We start from the raw sequence: 20,485 nt of genomic DNA on the forward strand, positions 1-20,485 counted from the left end.
ACCTACAAAAATGTGCCTCCAACATCGAAACGTAAAAATGTTTCTGAATTCATGTCAATTTTGCATGGCCGCTTGCATCATGCTTCCTGCAAATACGAGCTGCACGACCTGTGCTGGGGACATGGGCAAAACAGTACTATGAATCACCTGTCTGCTGACAGAAGTATGGCTACTACGTAACGGAGGACTTGAACGCCATTATCTGTATCGGTCACCATAGCGAAACGTTTAATCTTACTTTGCTGCGCCCTACCCCTTTACCCTGGAAAAACGCTCCTTAGAAAATAGCTTGTTAAGCCCTTTGCAAAGACCGTTCAGCCTGGAGGGGCGCGTGGGCTTCGGGCTCTGCACCGAGGCGTGCGACCATGTATGAAACAGCTACCGATAATTGTACGAGCGTAAAGCGACCCAGGAATGTCGATTACAGCTTGGGTGCGTGTTGCAGTGAAGTCAAGGGCGCCTGGACGCATGTGTCGGGGTGTCACGACTTCGGTTTGCTCGCCATCCTCAGGACATCAAGGAGGCAGCTTTCACCTCAGACTTAAAGGACGTTGAGGAGCTCATATTCACCAACAAAGTAGGTGGGGCCCCGGCAACGCGAACACGTCCCCACCTCAGGGGATAAACCCGGCGTCGCTTTACACCCAGGCCATGGGGCTATGGAATCACAATCCGGGTCAAGATAGACAGAGTGTAACACACACAGGGTTCTGCACGCTTCGTTGGCATGTGGCGGCAAACAGCTCGCTGCCTAGCCGGCTGCTACCTGCCCCAACCCAAACGACGTGTCGTTTGCCCCGCGCCCCTTCCACCAAACAGACAATTCATCTGCGGATGACTTGCACTAGCCCGCCTTATCCGTCGCAATTATAGCACACTGGTGCAGCAGCGCGAACATCCCGTTTCTGCTCGTCACCGGAAAGATTACTTTGCGATTGCTTAATGCCACTCTCTGCCCAAGCCCCTTACACCGTTGTGACGCATTTGATGCAACCCTGGCTCCCTCATTCCTTGTGGGCCTTCGCCTCCTGCCGACAACACTTTTCCACGTCCCCTCCGCACTTTCACCCAGGGCGCCATCGATGTGGGCGCGCTGTCCCAGGCCGTCAACTTGCGGTCCTTGTCACTGGCCTTCAACTCGCTGGCGTCGCTGTCCGGTCTGGCCGCCCTTGTCCGGCTGCAGTCGCTCAACGTCAGCCACAACCAGCTGGCCAGCCTCAAGGTGGGGAAAAGGGGTTTATAAAACAGAGGAGGGGAATGAGACCGGGGGACGAGAGAAGGGAAAGTGGATTTTAGAGGCAAAGGGGTGGCACTAAAGCAACGCACTCATACACGAATGCAGGTGATCGACCACTTTACTGCAACTAAGATACTATATACGAAGGCGGAATGGGGTAGGGGGTTGGGGCGAGGGAGCGATCTATGGGAGTTTTGAGCGGCAAGACATTTGCATGTCGTATCTGCGGCGCCAGGAATCCAACGGGTTTGTCCACACACACGCGGGCCCCATCCAACCTGTTCTCCATGTGCAGGGTCTGCAGGCGCTATCGTGCCTCGTCACTCTAAATGCCAGCCACAATAAGGTGTGTGTGCCGGGGTGGGCGGGGCTTGGCTTTTGCGGTATTGAGTCCTTGCCTCCCTCCCCCGTATGGTCCCGTCCTTCACCCTTTCCCTCATGCCTTCGAGGAGGCCAACTGAACACCCCTGCCATTAGCCTCGCTGCAGTCTCCAAATCTGCACCTGCCGTACTGCCAACCGGCAACCGCCAAAACCGGTTGGTTACCGTGTAGCCTGTGAGGGACTGTGCATCACTCCGCCTCCACCTCACCCCCCCCTGCAGATTGTTTCCCTGGGCCCCCTGTCCGGCCTTAGCAGCCTGGCGGACCTATGGCTTCAGAACAACTGTGTGGCGGCCCCCGGGGAGCTCCGAGTGCTGGCGGGGCTGCCGGGGCTGCAGAGACTGGCCATTGCAAACAACCCGCTGGCCAAGGTGGGGAAGAGAGAGAGGAAGAACGGGGACGGAGGGAAGGAGGGGGGAATCGGGGCCTGGGTGGGGATAAGTAAGAAAGCCGTGCACTCAGGTGCAAGACCAGTAATGCGTTCCCAAATCCGCAAAAAGGTGGAGGGAAATTACGGTTTCCCTTTATCTTTATCCTTTTCCCGCCAAACCCCCAATCCCAAATCCCTTCCCCGGGCTCCCGGGCTTCTCGCCAGGCTCTCCCAGCGGAGCCGGTGCGGCTGGTGGCCCTCCGGCTGTGTCCGGGGCTGAGGGTCATTGACGGGCGGCCAGTGGAGCAAGCGGAGAGGGAGGTGCGTAGGGCGGCTAGCGTTGCGGTTGAGAGCAGCGGGGTCTGGGAGATGGCTGGATGGCAGGACGCGAGCGGGCGGAGAGCGGACCAAAGATACCGAGCGTGTAGCGTACACGGTGCTGGCTGAGACCGCCGGCCTGGGCGCGCGGTGCGTTTTGTGGGTGTATATGCATGGTTGGTTAGGTGGCTATGGCCTACGGTGTGGGTGATGGGGGTTGCGTGGCATCGCAGCTCACTTCTGCCATGCTCCCCCAACCTACATCTCTCACTGTATCTCGTAACCCCCGCCCGTACCCTCCCTGTACCAGCACTCCAGTTTCCTCCCCAATCACTCGGCTTACTTATCCGTGTCCCTCTGCCCTATCCCCCAACCCCAAGGCACCCCAATGCACCCCAAGGCCAATCCCCACCTGCCAGGTCCCCCTCCTGCTATGGACACCGGCATGTGATACGTTTGCATTTCCCACACAGGTCTCCCCGTCCCGCTGACCTTTCAGGGCACATACCCCTTTTCTGGAACTCCCCCCTCACAGCCCCATCTAGCTGGCCACGTCGCCGCAATGACTACGTCCTAATTTACTACTGGTTGGTAGCTTCTTATAAAGTTCTGCAGCGTCTGTCTATCTCTGGTATCAGCATCACTCGTCTGGTCTGTGGTTCGTCTTTCCCTCCCCACACCGGCAGGCCAGTGAGGCTCTGGATCTGGACTCGCTGCTGTCCTCTCGACCCGCAGCCCCAGCCAGTGCACCCGCTGGGCCACCCAGCCTGGGGCCCATCAGGTCGCTGGGGAGCAGGCCAGGTGGGTCAGTAGGCAGGCCAGGGTTGGGCTGGTAAGGACAGCGGACGGTGGGCAGCGCTGCTTGCTGCTTTTGCTGCTCTTTGGTTTAAAACCCTAAAACCCGTGATCTGGGACTCCCGTAATAACTGACTGTTGAGGTCAATGGCTCGCGCTTCTGCATGCCGTTGTGGTAGTGCCACTAGTTGTGCCCAACAGCGCACAGCTGCAGGCAACTGCGGGGTTCACGGAAGGCGCCAAAACCTGGATGGAAGGCAAATACACACGACGCGCACGGCGCTTACCGCGTGGGTGCATTTTTTGCCACGGGCTTTTGACGGTGCAAAGTGGGTAGGCCTCGCGTTTCACTGTGCGCCGCCGGTTCGGTGGCGGCAGCGGCCCGGGGTCGTAGGCACCAGTTCTCCAATCGTCCCTGCCTTTGTTTTGCCTATGCCAGTGGAGCTGCTTCGAGCGGTTCCTTCAAATACATCCCTTACCGACCGAGTTCCTTTCTCGGGACAGCACTACTCTGACTGAATCCCATCATCACCCACATCCATTACTGTTTGGAACCCAAACTCAGTCTGAGACCAGTATGACCGTGTGAGATAGGGCGTATACCCGTCGACTCCACCCGTCGCCGCTAGCCTGGCAGTTCCCCTACCACCTTCCCTGATGTTTCGGGGCACCCTCATCCTTTTCATCACCCACGCGTGCGCCGACATCTGCGAAGTCAGTGACTTTCGTTCGGGAACAGAGCTCTCACCACCGGCATCCAGTGGAATTTGCGTGGTGGTCAGCTGCGGCGTTGACTCCACTCTATAACCGGGGCTCTCACCATCCATCGGCGTGGGGTAGGAGTGCAGCCACCTTGTCATGGTCGAGGGATTTTGATCCCACTGTTTCTCGAAATTGAACCTGACACCTGCCAGGGTCACCATGCCCCGCGGCGGCGTCCACTCCAATCCTGGCCTGCTCGCAGGTCCCACACTATAACCGGTTCCATCACCCGCCATCGGCATGGGGTTGCATCCACTCTCTTACGGTCGAGGGGTCGACCCTGGAACTTTCCAGGGACGTTATGCCACGCCTTAGCATGTTTGCTGTGTCTGGAGCCCTGTTATATCTGCCCCAGTAGGACCCACCACTGTGTCGCTTCCGCCGCAGGGTCCGGTGGAGGCGACAGCAGCAGTCGGACTCCCTCGTACAGTGGAGACGGTGGGAGGTTCTCATCAGGTGCTGGCGCTCGTCCGGGTCCGGGCCGACCCAAGGGTCGCCCGTCCAGCGGCGCGCTTGGACTGCCGGACTCGCGGCTCCCGGCGGCGGCCTTGCGGCGCAAGGCGAGATCCAACTCATTCGACTCACGTAAGTTTTGGCATGCGGCTCAGTTATGGCAGCGGGGGCAAGTACAGTGCCGCCGTTTCCATTGCACCTGCCACCCGCGTTCGTGTTACAAATGTCGAGATGACTACAAGCTTGGCTGAGAGGAATGTCTTAGCCAGCGACTGCGCAGGTTGATGGGTGTGCCGGCAAGGACAGCCGCAGGCCTGGCCTATAGCATGGGATAGCTGGGAGCCCTAACGAGCACGGCACGGCCGTCCCCGGGGGTTTCCTCCTCCCTCCTTTACGCCTGCCTAATCCAGCCCCTGCCAGCCTGCACAGCATACACGTCGCTCCGCATTTTCTCTGCGCAAGCACGCATTGGGGCTCCCACCACCACCACCACCATCACCGTCACCACCAGTACGACTACCTCTACTGCAGGACCACTACAGGGATGCGGCGTGATGCGATGTGTGCCGTGTATATGCCGCTCCACATACAGCGCCTTGCATTGCCGGGCCCCAGGATGGGGGAGTACAGCCAGTTCCAGTCCTGCGAACCATTGTCGATGTTATGGTAATAAACTGTTGTTCGGCTCCGGTCATGTGAACTCGCCGTGCTCGGGGTTGAGTATTGCAAGGTCGTCAGCGTAGGTTTTCGAGTTAGCAAGGCGCGTCAGTTATGGCCCCCGCATAGGCACGCATAAGCCTTTCTTCCCGTTTCCCGTCTTTATTCAGCTCCTGCCGTCCCCCTCACTGGCCAGTCGGCCCCGGCTCCACGCAACAGCCGGACGCTGACAACAGCAATGGCGACCTGGGGCTGGGGGTGGCCGACGATGCGGATGCGGCGTTGGCGGCGGCGACTGCGGCTCTGGAGGCGAGCGCGTCCAATTCCGCTTCCTTCGCGTCGTCAGCGTCCTTCAGGTCTGCAGGGAGCTCCAAGCTGCCGCGCAGCGGTGGCGGTCGGCGGCCGCCACTACCCGCCGCAGCCGCCGGCAGCACACGGCCGGCAGCGCAGCTGCAGGGCACTCAGTTCCAGGCGGTGCTGGACGCCCTACCGTGCTTCGACTCCTCCAAACTCCCTACACGGTATAATGGGGCCATTGCCAAGCCGCGAAGTGCGTCGACGGCTGCGGTCGCCAAGCCGCCGCCCGACGCACATTTTATCGACTACGAGGCCAAGTATCCTGCACAACGCGGCGGGGGCAAGGCAATCGTTATACGGCGGGACGGCTCAGCGGCGGTGTTCTGGCCGGGCGGTGATATGGCCGTTACCGTCGACGCTGAGTACGGCAGCGCATATGCTACAGCGCCGGCGTCGTCAGAGGGCAGCAGCGACGATGGCGGTGGCGAGGTCGCCGACGGTGGCGGCCGGGCGTCGGTGGAGCCGGTCTCGTATAAGATGATGGTGATGTACCGGGCCGGCGGTGTGGCGGTGTCGTGGGACGCCCAGGGCGGCTTCGTGCAGTTCCCCAGTGGCGGCCTGATGCTCATGTACAGCAGGTCCACTGGATCAGGTGGGGGAGGAGAATGAGAAGAAGAATATACGCGGCGGCAGGGAGACGTCGGGGGTAGTGTTCTCATATGGGAAAACGGGGCCAGATCCAGGCAAGACTTGAACGTGTGTGCAGGTGTGCGTGTGTGCTTTTGAGAGGGTGAGTGACCTGTGTCGTAGTGCCACAGAGGCCTTGTCAGCCAGGAACGAGGAGAAGTTGTGCGCCCGTTTCAGATCGCGTGACGCAATCGCGAGCAAACGCTTTGGCGCCCCCGTCTAGGCCTTCAGCCGTTGTCCACCGGCACCTCAGATGACGACGCACGCACCTGCCTTACCTTCTTGAGCGTCAAGACGGAAAGAGCTAGGTGCCACAAAGGGTGCTGTACCACCCGCAGCTCCGCAGGCGAATCTGGATCCGGATCCGGATAGAAAGGGGGTTTCCCGCAAAAGAAAGCCGAACAGACTACCTACTACTTCCATATCGTACGTGATTTTGAACATTTCTTGAACTTTACTGCCCGTCCTACTTACCCTTCCTGCTAACCCGGCTGCTACTGTACAGGCACGTGCTACAGCCCCTCTGGCGAGATCACTCGCCGCTGGCGCGACCTAGACGCCCCTGCCGCGCCATCACCGCCATCGGCTGTAGCTATATCGCTGCCGTTTCCGCTAGCGTCCTCCTCTCCTCGTGCTCCGCCGCCGCCGCCACCTCCCCATGTGGACATGCAGCTCGATCCACACCTAGGGATACGCTTCATTAGCGCTACCCATTCGTTGGAGCTCTACCTTTCCTGCGAGATGATCCGCTACCGCTTCCGTTGCGGCCGCAATTTGCCAGGGGACGTCTGGGACCCGCCGCCAGGCCGCGGAGATGGCACGGGCAGCACCGCTACATCGCGCGTGCAGACGCCGCAGTACGACAGCCAGACATCAACGCCGCCCGCGACGTCGACGCGGGTCGCACCCGTTGTCGGCGAGGCGTGTGCCAGCGGTAGTGTTGGTGATAAGGAGGGTGGCGGTGTTGGGGGGTTGCCACTGCCAGCGTTCCTCCGAAACCTCGCACGGCAGGGCGGCGCGGGTACACATCGACCGGCGGGCGGGGCGGCGGCGGCGGTCAGGCAGACGTCGTTGCTGGCCGCAGGTGGAGGCGGCGCTGGTGGTGATGATGTGGGGCCATCAGCTGGAGAGGGGCTCGCGGGCATCGCCAGCATTACGGCAGGGTTGCAGGCGCTTGATGAAGGGCTGCAGGTGCGGAGCGGGCTTGGAGGGGGTGGGTAGAGAGGCGCGGCGTGGTGTGCTGCTGTGTAGGTGACTGCGCACTGGAGATGTATCAGGCGCAGCGGGAACGAGCCCGCCATCGGTGGTACCCCTCCTCTGGGCGCCTTCTTGGCTGCGGGAGGGCTAGTGGTGGACCCGCTTGGGGCCCGGCTGGCAGGGGGCCGCCGGAATACCTCTTGACCTCTCCCAGCCCAGCTGGCTAGGGGGCCCTCGTGGCGTCCAGGGGAGGGGCTTTAGGAAGGAGGTGGTGAGGGAAAGACCATGGCCTTGCAACCAACGGAGGGCCCACGCGCAATGGAAAGCGTTGGCCGGTGATCCCGACGTTATCCTAAGTGCTGGCAAAACGGTTATTTATTGTTGTGCTACATCCTTGCTGAATGATGCAGGCCTGGCTGGCCAGGGACCCGCGAGATAAAGCCAGTCCTGCCGGGCTCGGGCAATCGGGTGCACCATTCCCTTCAGCATCGTCCTGGTCGGGTGCAAGCGTGGCATCGTCGTCCCCCGCAAAGGGCCGCCGCATCGGTGGCGGAAGTGGGGTCAGCGCGGCGCGCGCCCTGGCGGCTGAAGTTGAGGCCGCAGCGACGGCGGCGGCGGCAGCAGCTGAGTCAGAGGCGATTGAAGCGGCGGCGCTGGCGGCGTTAGCAGCGGCGGAGGCTGAGTCCTGCGGCAAGAGGTATGAGGCAGAAGCTGGCGGCGAGTGGCCTCGGTTGCATGGTTGCGTGGCAAGCGAGGAAATTGGGGAGGGCTGTGCCGCAGGGTGTAGTGGTGGCGGTGGCGGTGGCGGTGTGGGCATTGACAATGACGTGGCGGAGCAGCTGGCGGCGGCACGGAAGTTGGCGGCAGACAGCTTGGCGGCCGCCATGGCGGCTGCGAGCGCCGTAACGTCTGTTGGCTCCTCGTTATCATGACGATTATCCCGCTGAGGCTCCGTTCCCCTCGCGGGGTCGGCGGCGGCGGCGGCGGCGGCGGGCCGTCCACGGGTCCGGGACGGTGTTAGCCGCGGGCGCGGTGGCCTTTCTCCTGACCTCCTTCCCTTGGGCTGAGGCCAGCGTAGCCTGGTCGCTTGACCTGGGGTTATGGCTGGAGTGCCTTGTATGACAAGATGACGTGCGCTGCTAGCTAGCTAGCTGGTTGGACAGTGGGCCAGATGCCTTTCGCACACCTGCTGGTGCAGCTGCTGGAGCTGCGGCCAGGATAGGATTTCTTGAGGTAGGGAGGGTCTACAGCACTGCAAGCTGATTGATATTTTGGCCGTCATGCCGAACGACAAGAACGGGGAGAACGGGAGTTGGCAAGAGTGACTGTACGGCATCGTAGGAAGTTCCGGATCTCCAGCTCCAGCTCCACACACAGCCACCTACTCGCACTGTCCCATCCCACCTCCTCCATCCTCCGTGATGCGCCGTGATGTGTCGCGTCCTTGCCTTCTGGGCTTCGCGCTGTGGGCCCAGGCTCTGGTGGTTCATTCCATCATTGTGAGCAAAGTAACGGAACGGGATCCGCATCCTCAACACATGCACTCGATACGGGACTGTGACTCAGATGAGTAGGTAGCAGTAGTAGTAGGACTTGACCTCCGGCTGATGTATTTCCGTAATCTCAGTGATAAGTGATAATGTATTCGTGACCTCTTATTGGTGAGCGGCAGGGAGCTATGAACCGCCAGAGTAGCCTATGGAAGGGCAGCGATGTTGGCGGCGGACGTGTGGCACCGTTGCGGCCTTGAGCCTTTCCTCGGCTGTTGCTGCAGCACACCTAGTCCGAGCACCCTCAGGGCTCCTCCGGGTCCTCCGGGCAGAACCCTAAAACCCGTCCAGCCCAACAGTACCCAATCATACCACCATAGTGCTCTGCCCATTCAGCTCAGCGTATCGCAGCCAGCTGTGGGCCAGGGTACTTGCCTGACGCCAACCGGGTACCTTACATACATACAGGTTGCCGGTGGGAAGGGGCTGGGAGGGATGCTAGGTTGCTGCAGGGGCCCGGGTGGGTTCTGTCCTGTGTTGGCGGAAGGAGCGTTATCTTTGAGCTGGAGGCCCTCTGGAGCCGGCTACTTCGCCCCCCAACAGCAAGCTTGCAATAGGAATAAAGGTTTGCGCATATTGGTTCAATTATGTATATGTTTATTGGGTTGCGCGATTGATAACAGGGAGGCCCCTTGATGCGGCTTTCGGAGGCTCCTGGTTTCGTGTATGGGACACGGGGTGCAGGGCAGGCTGCGGCTCCTTGCCGGGTCTTGCGGTGCAGTTTGGTGCGCGGCATGGTGGGTGCGACGGGCTGGGAGGAGGTGCATAGGGAGGAGGCCCAAGAATTTTTGTTGGATGGACATGACCCAAATTTACACGAATCAAAGTATGGCTACAGACGGTAACGACATTCTTACGCGGACATGGTTCCGGCTCTTCCTCCCGGTGTGCGGGGTGAGGGATGTAGCTAGTGCGGCTTCTCCGCCAAGCACTGAGGCCACTGTGCTGGGCGCCGCCCCTGCAAGCGCAACTTAAACTTACTTGCAGCTAATGATACGGTATTTCGGGGCACCCTCATCTAGTCACCCTAGTCAACTTCTCCGTGGATTGCTTAGGCTCCACACCCACCACCGGCATCCAACGGAATCTGCTGGATCAACAGCGGCTCAACTTCATTCCTGGTCAGCTTGCAAGGTAAGCTTATCCCAAGTCACCACCGTCCATCGACTAGGGGCACTTTACCTTCGAAGGAATTCCATCATCAGAAGGATTTTCTACCCTGTCAGGTCTCGATTCCGGAATCTCCTGGGGGCATTGGTGCATGCCCTACCAGTAGTACCTAACCTGTACATATATATTTTTTTGTGTTGGCACAGCTCACAGTTCTGGACATAGTTTTCAGCGCCCTTAGCCATCCGAAGCCACCAGAATTGACGATGGAGAACCTCGACCAGACGGGTGCAGCCAGGGTGCCCAGCCAGCGGGTCGTCATGAAGGCGTGACAGAAGCTCACACAGCAAGCCGTCATTCGGGGCGACAACCTACCGAAATGTGTACCCTCAGTGCGGATGCGGATCCAAAGCCCACTTTCATGGGTAAATAGCCAGCGTTGTGTTTGTCGGAAAACCAGGGATCCGTGGCATAGGCAGATTGGAGTCGTTGCACAAATTCGCAGCATTTTTGCGTGTAACGACAGACAGGATGGCTGCACGTAGGCAAGGGTGCGGACTTAAGGTATTTGCGATGTTAAGAATGCCTTGCAGGTACTCCCAAACCGGGCAGTAAATTTCATCCACCGGGCTTGTCGATGGTTTTGGGTAGGCACGCCTTGCCGGAATGTAAGGGGTTTGTGGTTGGTTTTAAGGGTGAACGGTCGACCCTCCAGATAACACCGCCACTCCTCGAGTGTGCTCAGCCCAGCAAGAAGTTCTTTTTCAACAATGGTGCAACTGGTTTCGGCCCCCGAGAACTGGTAGAAGCAATTGGTCTCCCGTTTTGCAGCAGTACAGCTCCCATACCATGCAAGGACGCATCAGTTACGACCTCCACACTGGAAGGTTGGGAGTAGTCAACGCAGGATAATGTCTTCAGACAACATGCTGAAGTGTATTGAAAGCTTGCTGGCAGTCAGGACCCCAGCAGTCAGGAGATACAAAGGCCTCTTTTTGTGTCAGATCTTTGTCATAGGTGTGGCAATAATGGCATTCGATGAACTTACGGAAATAGTTCGTCAGCCCCGAGAACTTCCCCAGTTCTTGCAAATTGGTCGGGGTAGGCCAGTTCCGCACCGCAGCAGTCTTACGGGGATCCATGCGGATGCCATCGTTGGAGACGATGTGACCAAGGTATTCGACCTGAGGCTGGGCCCAGTGGCACTTAGAACGCTTGACAAACAGTTGCTCACGCCGTAAGAAATAGTAGCTGGCCGCTGAAAAGGCCTTTGAGATGCCGGTGAATCGCTTCCCACGTATTTGTACTTGACACATATGCCGCACTGTGTACCAGCTACGACATATCTCCCTCTTTGAAGGGATCCGTCTCGGGCCCTTACGCCACATACACTGTGCCTACCCTCGGGCAGTGGGTGGAGCAGGTTGCAAAGGTGGTCCAGGTAGGAACTGTGGTGAGGTAGGTCGAGAAGGAGGTGGGGCAGGTCGGGAAGAAGGTCCGGCATGTAGATAGATAGCTAGTTAGGCAGGTAGGTAGGTAGGTAAGGCAGGCGGTTTGGTGAACAGGCAAGCTGGCATTCAGGCCAACCGTCCAACAGGAAACAATTCAACGGTCAACAACGGTCAACAGTTGCCATTAGTGAAACTGTTCAATACTACAACTGTCAACAGTCCAACAGTTTCAGTTGCCCGCTGTGCAGGCAAAAGTCAGTCATTAGAGTGTGACAGTATTTGTGGCGGTTGAGATCAACTCTCTCAGTCAAGTCAGGAGTCATGATGCTATCACCTAACAAGATACTGGTTTTCATGAGAAGTCTTCGTTACAAAAAGAAGATACCTGCAAGCAATCAAAGCAGTCTTCATGATAGGGTAGGGCCGGGTGTGGGCGCACTACTCTGAAAACAATCACTCAATAATCACGCGGGAGAGGCATGCTGCCTCCAGCCTCTCTGGGGCCCCGGCTACGAGTTAACATTCACAACTGGGACCACAGCAACCCCTCGAGGCTGCAGCCTCCGACTCTTCCAGGCGGCAACTGAGCTTCCCAGCTCCACACACTCATGCACACACTCAGAACGCGACCACTTGCATGCTTACTATTATGGGTGGGGCCATGCCGTACTTCCTCACGAAAGTGATATGGCTTGGTGCCGGGCTACAGGCGCACATTGGGCACGTCAGGAATTTTTCATTATCTTGCATGAGGTTGTCATGGAAGGTGAGAGGTTAAGAGGCCGGGGTCAAGGGGCGCTCGGCGGCAGCAGCGGCACGCTAAGGAACAGACACGACCTGTACACTATACATCTACATACCGGGCCCCATATGCTCCCCAGATTGTCAAACGTTTTACATTAAGACCACTGGATCAACTATACATGTGCAGGTTACCATGTGGTCCGACAATTGCACTCGTATCCACGATTACGACACATTTGTGAGCTGGAACAAGGCCTCCCCTAAAAGCCACAACAGAACCTGACTGCTTCATTGGGAGGTTCCACTGACCCCCTTGGCTGCTCCCTCGGCTCACAACAAGCCCCCGAGAACACAGTAGCAAGCCATTGCCTTGAACAGCACCAAATGCTGCAAGAGGTAGCACCGGCCAACACAAGCCTCCACTGCCCCTATGCACACTATGCTGCAGCATGTCGTCTTGCGAGAACTGTGTGAAAGACACCACACAGCAGGCCCTAACAAAACACATGTCCCCCAACGGCACCTGGCCAGCCCACCACCCTGCACACCCTCAGGACTCAAAAACGCTAAGCAAAGAAATCACTGCCAGGGGCAAGAGGCCATCCACCCAGGGGGCTCAACCACATACCCATAAGACGAGGCATTGGAAGGCCTACCCTGTAGGGCCTAACACACACCAGGCCCCACACAAACGTTGGGCTGCCAGATTACACTTGTTGCTGCAACCGGGAACACCAAACTGCCGGTGCTGCATCTGCTCGCATCAACCACTTATTACAACGCGGCGGCGGCGGTGGCGGCGGTGGTGGCGGTGGCGGCGGCAGGGTTAGTGGTATTGATGGCAGGTGGTGAACTCCACCGGGTGTCCAGCAGCATAGCCACGTCTCGCACCGTGAGGTGCTCGGAGCCGTCGCCGCCTCCCGCCCCGCCGCCCCTGACCCCATGGTGGTGATGGCCGCCGCCAACCCCACCACCGCCTCCAGGCACTGCAGATGACAGGTCCATGCCTCGCGCCCTCGCAGTCGCCAACTTGTACACCTGCAGCAGTGGGACCAGCGCCAGGAGAGGAGGGCGAGTCACGGAGAGGGAGAGGTGGGCACCAACAAGGGGGGGTTGACAGGGACCGGGGGATGGCGGAGGGGCCACGAAGTCCGCGAGGAAACGAGCATCAGGCCAATCGCACGGCGAGTAACGCCCATGTAGCCACCCACCCCATCCCGTAGTGAACCAGAAACCACACCACAAAACAAAGTACACAACCAGGAATGCAGCCGCAGCAGGCACTCGCCTCATTCGCCTCCGCTCATACTCGCTCCTGCCCCAACACGAGTACTACTAATTAACTAATAAACTCAATAAAACATTATTATAAAAGTTACTGAGCCTACTACCCATTTCCCCGAGGCGCACACACACACGCACACACACACGCACCTGCTCCTCCACGGTATGCACCACCACGAAGCGGTGGACGTGGGTGGGACGGCACTGCCCGATTCGGTGCACCCGCCCCACTGCCTGAGCCTCCGCCGCGGGGTCCAGCTGCGGCTCCACCAGCACCACGTGCTGGGCCTCAGTCAGATTCAGGCCCGCACCACCTTGCTTCAGCTGAGCGGAAGGGGACGGAACAGAAGAGACGGGGGAGGGGAGGGGAAGTGAGAAGCCGGTGAAGAGCACCGGGGGACGGGCAGGAAAGGCCCCCGAGGTACGGGGGGTTGCCCAGCCGGTAATGCGCCTCTGTGAAGTCAGTCACGGTCGCTGTAGGACTGGACTGGGGGCACGGCTGGACAGTTCGGGTACAGCTACAGAAGGCTACAGAAAGGGAAAACGGCTACATACAGACATATAGACATACAGACATAAATACAGACATATAGACATACAGACATACATGCAAAATTTGTTGATTTTCTTCACCCAAAGTGGGCATCGGACGGTAATATGGAGACCGGGACGCTTCCAAGAACACTTTCATCCGCGCGAGGACAGTAGAAGGCGGTCGGCGCCGCAACGCGACGGACAGCCGCCACGCCAGGCGGGTGATGATGGAGCTGATCCATCAAGAAGCTGGCGTGCAGAGGCAGTAATGGCTCACTCGAGGCGGCAATGGGGGGGAATGTACTGCAGCATGTCGTGTGCGGGGGGGAGTGAAGCATGCAGGGGTTCTCAGGGGGCCGTTGGCGGATAGAACGTGTAAGTGGTGGCGAGTTTTGAAAGGACTGCGAGTCGTGGGGAGTTGGTCGTATGACGGTACGACCCCCTGCTCCCCCCCCCTTCCCCCTCCTCCTCCCCCAACACCCACCTGCAGCAGCAGCACACGTGGCTTCCCCTGCACGACTTGCTTCACGGGAGTACTTGCCGACAACGGACGAGCAGCAACAAGCGCCCCACTGGGCGATTTCGCTGCCCCCAGCTGCTCCTGGCCCTCCTCTCCTCCGCAGCCTCCGCCTAGCACAGGCAGTAACGACGATGTCGTGGCGGCGGCGCCTTCACCGCTTTCACCCTCGCCTTTTTCCTCTCCTCCGCTCCTCGCAGCCTCCGCACTTCTGTTTGCTTCATAAATATCATCATCGGCGCCATCCTCTCGGGCTGTCAGGGCTCTCTTCCCGTGATGCCCTGCGGCCACTGTCCGCTGGTCCTGGTCCTGGTCGGCTCCTGGGGGAACCTCCCCCTCGTCCCCCTCGTCCCCCACCCCGTCCGCCTGCGGACACCACCCGCCAGTAGAGCACCCGCCAAAACAAACAAACAGCAGCTCATCACTCATCACTCATTATCGGACCATGCCGCTCACCACACAGCCATTCCACTATTTCTTTACCAGGCAAGTAAGCAGGCAGGCAGCAAACTCCTATCAGTGTCATAATGATAGGGTTTGGCACTACTGGTAACGCGCGACCATTGCCCCCGGGAGATCCCGGGATCGATACCCGTTAGGGTCAAAAGTCCTTCCGATGGTGGAAGGCATTGCGTCCCTACTTGATGGACGGTGGTGACCTGGGATAAAGCTAACCTGCGAGCCGACCAGGAATGGAGTTGGGCCGCTGTCGACCCGGCAGATTCCGTTTGGATGCTGGTGGTGGGTGCGGAACCTGAGCGATCCACTGAGAAGTTGACTAGGGTGATTGATTGAGGGGTGCCCCGAAATACCGGGGAAGGCAGGGTTTCGCAGGGTAGCTGCCACGGGCGAAGATACAACCCCCTGTTTCACACATCATAATGACCGCTGCGCGCCCCCCCCTGGAGGCCCCCCTGGAGCGGGCCCCCTCCAAACGCACCTCCCCCGGGTGGTCCTTGAACGCCGCCAGCGCGGCCGTCATCCCGCCCCTCCCCCTCGCCACTACGTACGGCACCGCGTTGGCCGCCAACGCCGCCGCCACCAGCTCCAGCAGGTCCACCCAGCCACTGAACACCAGGACCTGTCAGGCACCACGACGTCTGCCGTTTGTCTGTTTGTAAGTAAGTACGCATACGGACCGTACACATGTGAGAAGCAGGTACATACTTCCAGACGCGGTGGTTTGTTGCGATATCCCGGAGGGCACATCACGGGATCTGCAGCCGCCCTTCGGTTCGTTTCTTTTTTTCTTTTTTCTTTTTTTTGTTACAGGGTGGTATAGCTTCACCAGAGGCCCCCTTTCCCGAGGCAGTTCCCTGCTCTCCCCTGCTAGAGGGGCACCCTAATCCGTTTCTAACTGAAAAGTCGTGGTATAACACCCTTGTAGAGCTGGAAACACAGCCGGGCCCCCAAACTTCTCTCTCTGAGGGATGCTGGGCGCTCTTGATATCAATTTGCCGAGACGCGGCCGCAGACGGGGATGGGGATTGGGGCACACATCTCCAGAAGTAAATCGCCATCCCCTAGTCCCCCCTGGGGAACCCGCCCCGTGTCCATGTTGCTGTTCTTAACATACATACCTACACACATACCTACACACACATACACCATAGGATCACACTTACCTTGGCCGCCGCATCCTGGCCCAACACGAACTTGACCCTGCGAACCACGGCCTCTATCTTAGTGCCGAAACTACCCCGCACCACCACAGCCGCCTCGGCCCCCCAGGGCCCTTCACCGCCGCCGCCGGGGCCCCCGCCGGGGCCCCCACCACACACACACCCTTCCGCCTCTTCCCGGTGCAGGCCCGCATCTATGTAGGCGATGTCCGCGATGTGCACCCTGCTCGGGGGGGGGGGAGCACGTAGCAGTGGCGGCGGGGTTAGGTGGGGCTGGGGGTGGGCGCAGTGGTGCTGTCGTTAATGCGGTCCACCTTATAAGATATACATACATACATACACACACGCATAGGATTTTCCCCTCGGCTTGCCCGAAAGCCGGATAGGAGGACCTGCACGTGTGCCACCATACCAAGCTCTGCTGCCAGCCTCTGCATGGGAGGGCCGCCAGGCCGTAGGCGCCGCGGGGAGAGTAACCCACACAGCTCAAACAACCCACCACCACCACCACCACCACCCTAAAAACAGAGTATCAACAGCCCAGCCAGCCGTCTGTCCGCTAAACCCCCCAGCAGGAGCTGTGTAACAAATCATCCTCCAACCTGTCCATCAAGTTGCCCTCACCGCCCTCCCCTCCCCCCCCCTCCCCCTACATCCGCATTTACCAGCGGGGACCGCAGCGGGGCGCAGTCCCATCACCCAGCACTGCAACCATCAGCCACACTTCTTCTCCCCGATCCATCAACTAACTGCCGCCCCGGGTGCCGTTGTTCGTTGTGGGACGTCAGTTGTTCGTTGTGGGGACGATATCCCGAAGCGGCCACCTGCCGCCCAGATGTCTGGATCTAGATCTGGTAGATCTGGATTCTACCGTCCTACCCCGCCTTCAGGGCTCTTCCTTCCTCCTTCCTAACACCCCCAGCCCCCCAGCTCGCCGCTACCTCACCTGGTCCGGCAGGTGGGGCAGGTGACCCTCATCTGGTGGTACGGGGTGCTGGGCGGCACCGTCTTGGCCACCAGGGCGTCGCTGCAGGCCGGGTGCAGCTGGTGGCCGCACGGGTAGATGACGCTGTCGCCCTCACACCCACCGCAATCCAAAGGGTCATGACAGATGGGACACAGCTCCACCTCCACCTCACCCTCACCCCCACCCTGGCCGCCACCATCACTGCTGCTGGCGGCGATGGCGCCGGTGGCAGCAGCAGCAGCAGCAGCAGCAGCAGCAGCAGTAGTAGTAGTCGTAGCCGTAGCCGTAGTAGTAGTAGACCAGGGTGGGGCCGAAAGGGTCATCACAGCAGCAGCTCCTGCAGCCAGGTCCTTGGAAGGAACAGGAGTGTGAGGTACACCAGTGGCAGGGGGGTTGGGGGTGGTAGTGGTTGGAGAGGGGTTGGGGATGTCGGCGGAGCAGCAAGAGGAGGAGGACGCGGAGGAGGAGGAGGCGAGGGCGAGCTGTCGGGTGGGGCTGGTGCTGGTGGCGTGCGGCGTAGTGCGGGTAGCTGCTGCTGCTGCTGCTGCTGCTGCTGCTGCTGCTGCTACTGCTGTTCCGGTGCCGCTACAGTATCCGGACGGGCCTGCTGGTGTGGCGGCTGGGGTAGCGGCGGTGGTTGCTGCTACTGCTGCTGCTGCTATTGCGTCCTGCGGCCGCTGACCTCCCGGTTGCTGCTGTTGTCCTTGCTGTTGTCCTTGCTGTTGTTGCTGTTGATGCTGCAGCTTCCGTTCTTGCTGCAGCTTTTGGATTGTTTGGAGTTTTCGCAAGTACCTGACGAGTTGGGATGGGGATGCCGCAGATGACGACGGGGGAGGGGGAGATGTCAGGAACGCGAGAGTGGAAAGACTTCCGGGGGCTGTAGGGGTTCCCACACTGTGGGGTCTCGGAGCCCACATTCTGGCTATTCGGTAGTGGTGATGATGACTGCAATAGCCGAAAGTGAAGCAGGGCGCATTGGCCCCCCATCTCCCCCGCTACCCTCCCCCCCCCCAGCTTCACTCGTCTGTGGCTCGTCCTTCCCCCCCCCTACCCCCCCTCTAACCCCACACCCATCCCCCGCCCCCACCCCCCACGCACCTCAGTGTCCCCAACGTCCTCCGCAGGTCCCCCTCCGCCAGGATGCGGTCGTTCGTGAGCTCCACACTCTTGACGGGTACGGCGGCGGGGTGCAGCTTCAGATTGCCCTCATGCGGCCCTATGGGCTCACCTGGCAGCGGCCGGGGGGCGGCAAGGGGGGCCGGAAGGGGGGCCCATAAAGAGGGAACCCCCGGGAAAAGGGGAGGAAAGCGGGGCTAGCGGACCTGTGGCTCTCTGGTACGCCCCTCTCCCGTCCGCGGGAGAGAGCTTACGCGGTCTTTCTGTTGGGGCTGGGCAGTATCAGCCCCTGGCCAGTGTCACTCGCCACTCGCCACAACACATGTGCAAAACATACGTGGCGTGTAAGTGAATGCAAATAACCCCCTCCCTCTCTCCGTCCACGCCCCCCCTCACCCTCCCTGGCGAGTCTCATCCTCGCGGTCGCCATAGCCAGCTCGTCATGTGCGTACAGCAACATGCGCTGGGCCAGACTGGCAGCGCGAGCCGCCACCAGCAGCCGCCGCTGAGCCTCAAGCCGCTCCACGTGGGCCTACATGCGCGGGTTTGGAGGGGGGCCAGGAGCAGATGGGGGCGCGACTCATCACGACTGCCAATTCATATTTTGCGGTTACTGTCCAGCATGCGCTCAATTAAAGGTTTGTTCAAGGCGAAATGTCGATTGTTGAAGGCCTTTGCTGACCTGTCAAAGGAATTTGTCGTGAGGAAAAGCTGGTTACACTCCCTTTACCTCAAGAGATACAGACGGTGCTCGGCTTGTTTAGGCGCGAACCTTGACGTAACCCCCCGACCCCCCCCCTCAATAACCAACACGGTGCTGCTGTATATGGGCACTGCACCCGGCACTGCAAGTCCCTGCCTGACCCCAGGCAGGGTGTCCATGCAGTTCTCATGTAAAACCAACCCCTATTGGTGTCCCCCACATTGTCGTTGTCTGGCTCTCATCTCACACCAAAACCGCTCCATGCAGTGACAGGGCAACCCTCTCTCCTCAGGTCTCACATTCCTGGTTGGTAAACCCACACACACACCCCAACTGCCAGGCCTGTCTCTCCCCTCAGGGAGCTTCTATCAGAGCCCTGGATACCAGTTGACGACGAAATCTGTCTGTGGCCGTCATAGTGTTGCACAAGACGGCAACTTAGACCAGGGAGGTACTTGGCCGCCCGCACCTCAACGGCTCCAGTGCCGTACCGCCTCATCCTTGACCGCTCCACTAATGACATGGTGGACTTTGCTCTGAGGCTCGGGGGGAGCCCCCGCAACGTTCCCTAGTTGATGGATGGACGGACTTCCGCCCTGGTTGACGTCTGGCTCAGCTACTGCACTGTCCGCAGCAGTACTTTGCAGCAGTAGAACCGTCAAGAAGCATCCTACGCCTCAAGAAACATCCTAGCGACGTCCCCTGGGTCATAATTATTACGGGGATATATATACACCTTTGGAGATTGTTCGTAATAGGATGTACGACGCCGTATCGTTCGTCGTTGAGGGATCTAGGGTTTTTCGCCCGTGAGCCCTTACCGCTCGGGGAAAACACTGTAACGGAGCCGCGCCGGGAATAACTCCGTGCACGCCGCCACCGCCCCGCTCATACCCCTCTACCGCCATCTCACACCCCGCCCGCCGTACACAGGGGGGAATACTCAAGACACGTCGTATCCAATTCGTACCTTGTAAACCAATTCCTCCGTGTACGACTATGCGGCTCCCCTGCCAGGCCCCCTACTGCCGGCAGCTCGGATGGATAACAGACAGACGCACATACGTACACTCGTACACACGTACCTTGCCCTCCCGAATGATCTCCTCCACCTTCCCAGCCTCCCCGCCCCTCCGGAAATGCTGTCGCAGTAGGGCCAGCAACATGCGGAGGACCTGTGGGAGGGGGAGAGGGGAAAGACGAACCACACGCGATTGAAGCTGCTGCCAGGGCAAGATAGTAGCAACCGAAAGAACTGACCGAAAGGCGTCCGTGGCGACTGTGACGACTGTAACCTCGGGATGACGACTGTAACCTCGGGATGAAAAATTGACGTAGATGTTGGAAGTCCTACCTACCTAAGCCGCCAGAAATATTATAGCCAAACCGTAAACTAGTAGGGTTTAGAGGGGGAGAGGGGAGGAGGGGGAAGGACGTTCTACTGCTCCCTCGTACGCACACACGTGCACCAACAGCTAAAACCCTAAGAACCACCCAAACCCGAACACAATTCGACACGCCACTTCCCCCCCGGGAACAAGCCGCGGGGCCCCCGAAGCAGCACCCCGGCACGCGGAGCCCTCCCCCTCCTCCCAACCCCCACCCCCGGGTGGGTGGCACACGCACCCCCCGGGTAATGGACCCCCTACCGCGCTGTGATGGCCCAAACCTCCTCTCTTGCATCCGAGACCGTGTCCCCCACCCTAACCCCTCCCTCCCCTTCCCCCCCTCC

The 20,485-nt window shown here is 59.6% G+C and overlaps 2 protein-coding genes across 2 annotated transcripts in view; one reads left to right on the top strand and one right to left on the bottom strand.

Annotated features, from left to right (window-relative positions):
* Positions 1–414: 414 nt before the first annotated feature.
* VOLCADRAFT_87559 (uncharacterized protein) lies at positions 415–8,729 on the top strand (the record flags this gene model as incomplete). Its single annotated transcript, XM_002947122.1, has 11 exons — positions 415–432; positions 512–577; positions 1,073–1,222; positions 1,533–1,583; positions 1,841–1,990; positions 2,215–2,310; positions 2,994–3,108; positions 4,252–4,449; positions 5,171–5,923; positions 6,464–7,149; positions 8,631–8,729. The coding sequence occupies 11 exons, from the start codon at positions 415–417 to the stop codon at positions 8,727–8,729; spliced, it is 2,382 nt and encodes a 793-aa protein (XP_002947168.1).
* Positions 8,730–11,212: 2,483 nt separating this feature from the next.
* Positions 11,213–20,485, bottom strand: part of VOLCADRAFT_87560 (uncharacterized protein) — a gene marked incomplete at both ends in the record, with an annotated part of 21,054 nt that continues 11,781 nt past the window's right edge. The window contains 10 exons of the mRNA XM_002947262.1: positions 11,213–11,263; positions 12,902–13,048; positions 13,445–13,618; positions 14,313–14,711; positions 15,286–15,426; positions 15,971–16,190; positions 16,914–16,994; positions 18,033–18,162; positions 18,447–18,582; positions 19,839–19,928. Coding sequence (XP_002947308.1) covers positions 11,213–11,263; positions 12,902–13,048; positions 13,445–13,618; positions 14,313–14,711; positions 15,286–15,426; positions 15,971–16,190; positions 16,914–16,994; positions 18,033–18,162; positions 18,447–18,582; positions 19,839–19,928 — 1,569 coding nt within the window. The remainder of the gene's footprint in view (positions 11,264–12,901; positions 13,049–13,444; positions 13,619–14,312; positions 14,712–15,285; positions 15,427–15,970; positions 16,191–16,913; positions 16,995–18,032; positions 18,163–18,446; positions 18,583–19,838; positions 19,929–20,485) is intronic.

This window comes from Volvox carteri (genome assembly GCF_000143455.1).
Source record: "Volvox carteri f. nagariensis unplaced genomic scaffold VOLCAscaffold_5, whole genome shotgun sequence".
Classification (NCBI taxonomy): domain Eukaryota; kingdom Viridiplantae; phylum Chlorophyta; class Chlorophyceae; order Chlamydomonadales; family Volvocaceae; genus Volvox; species Volvox carteri.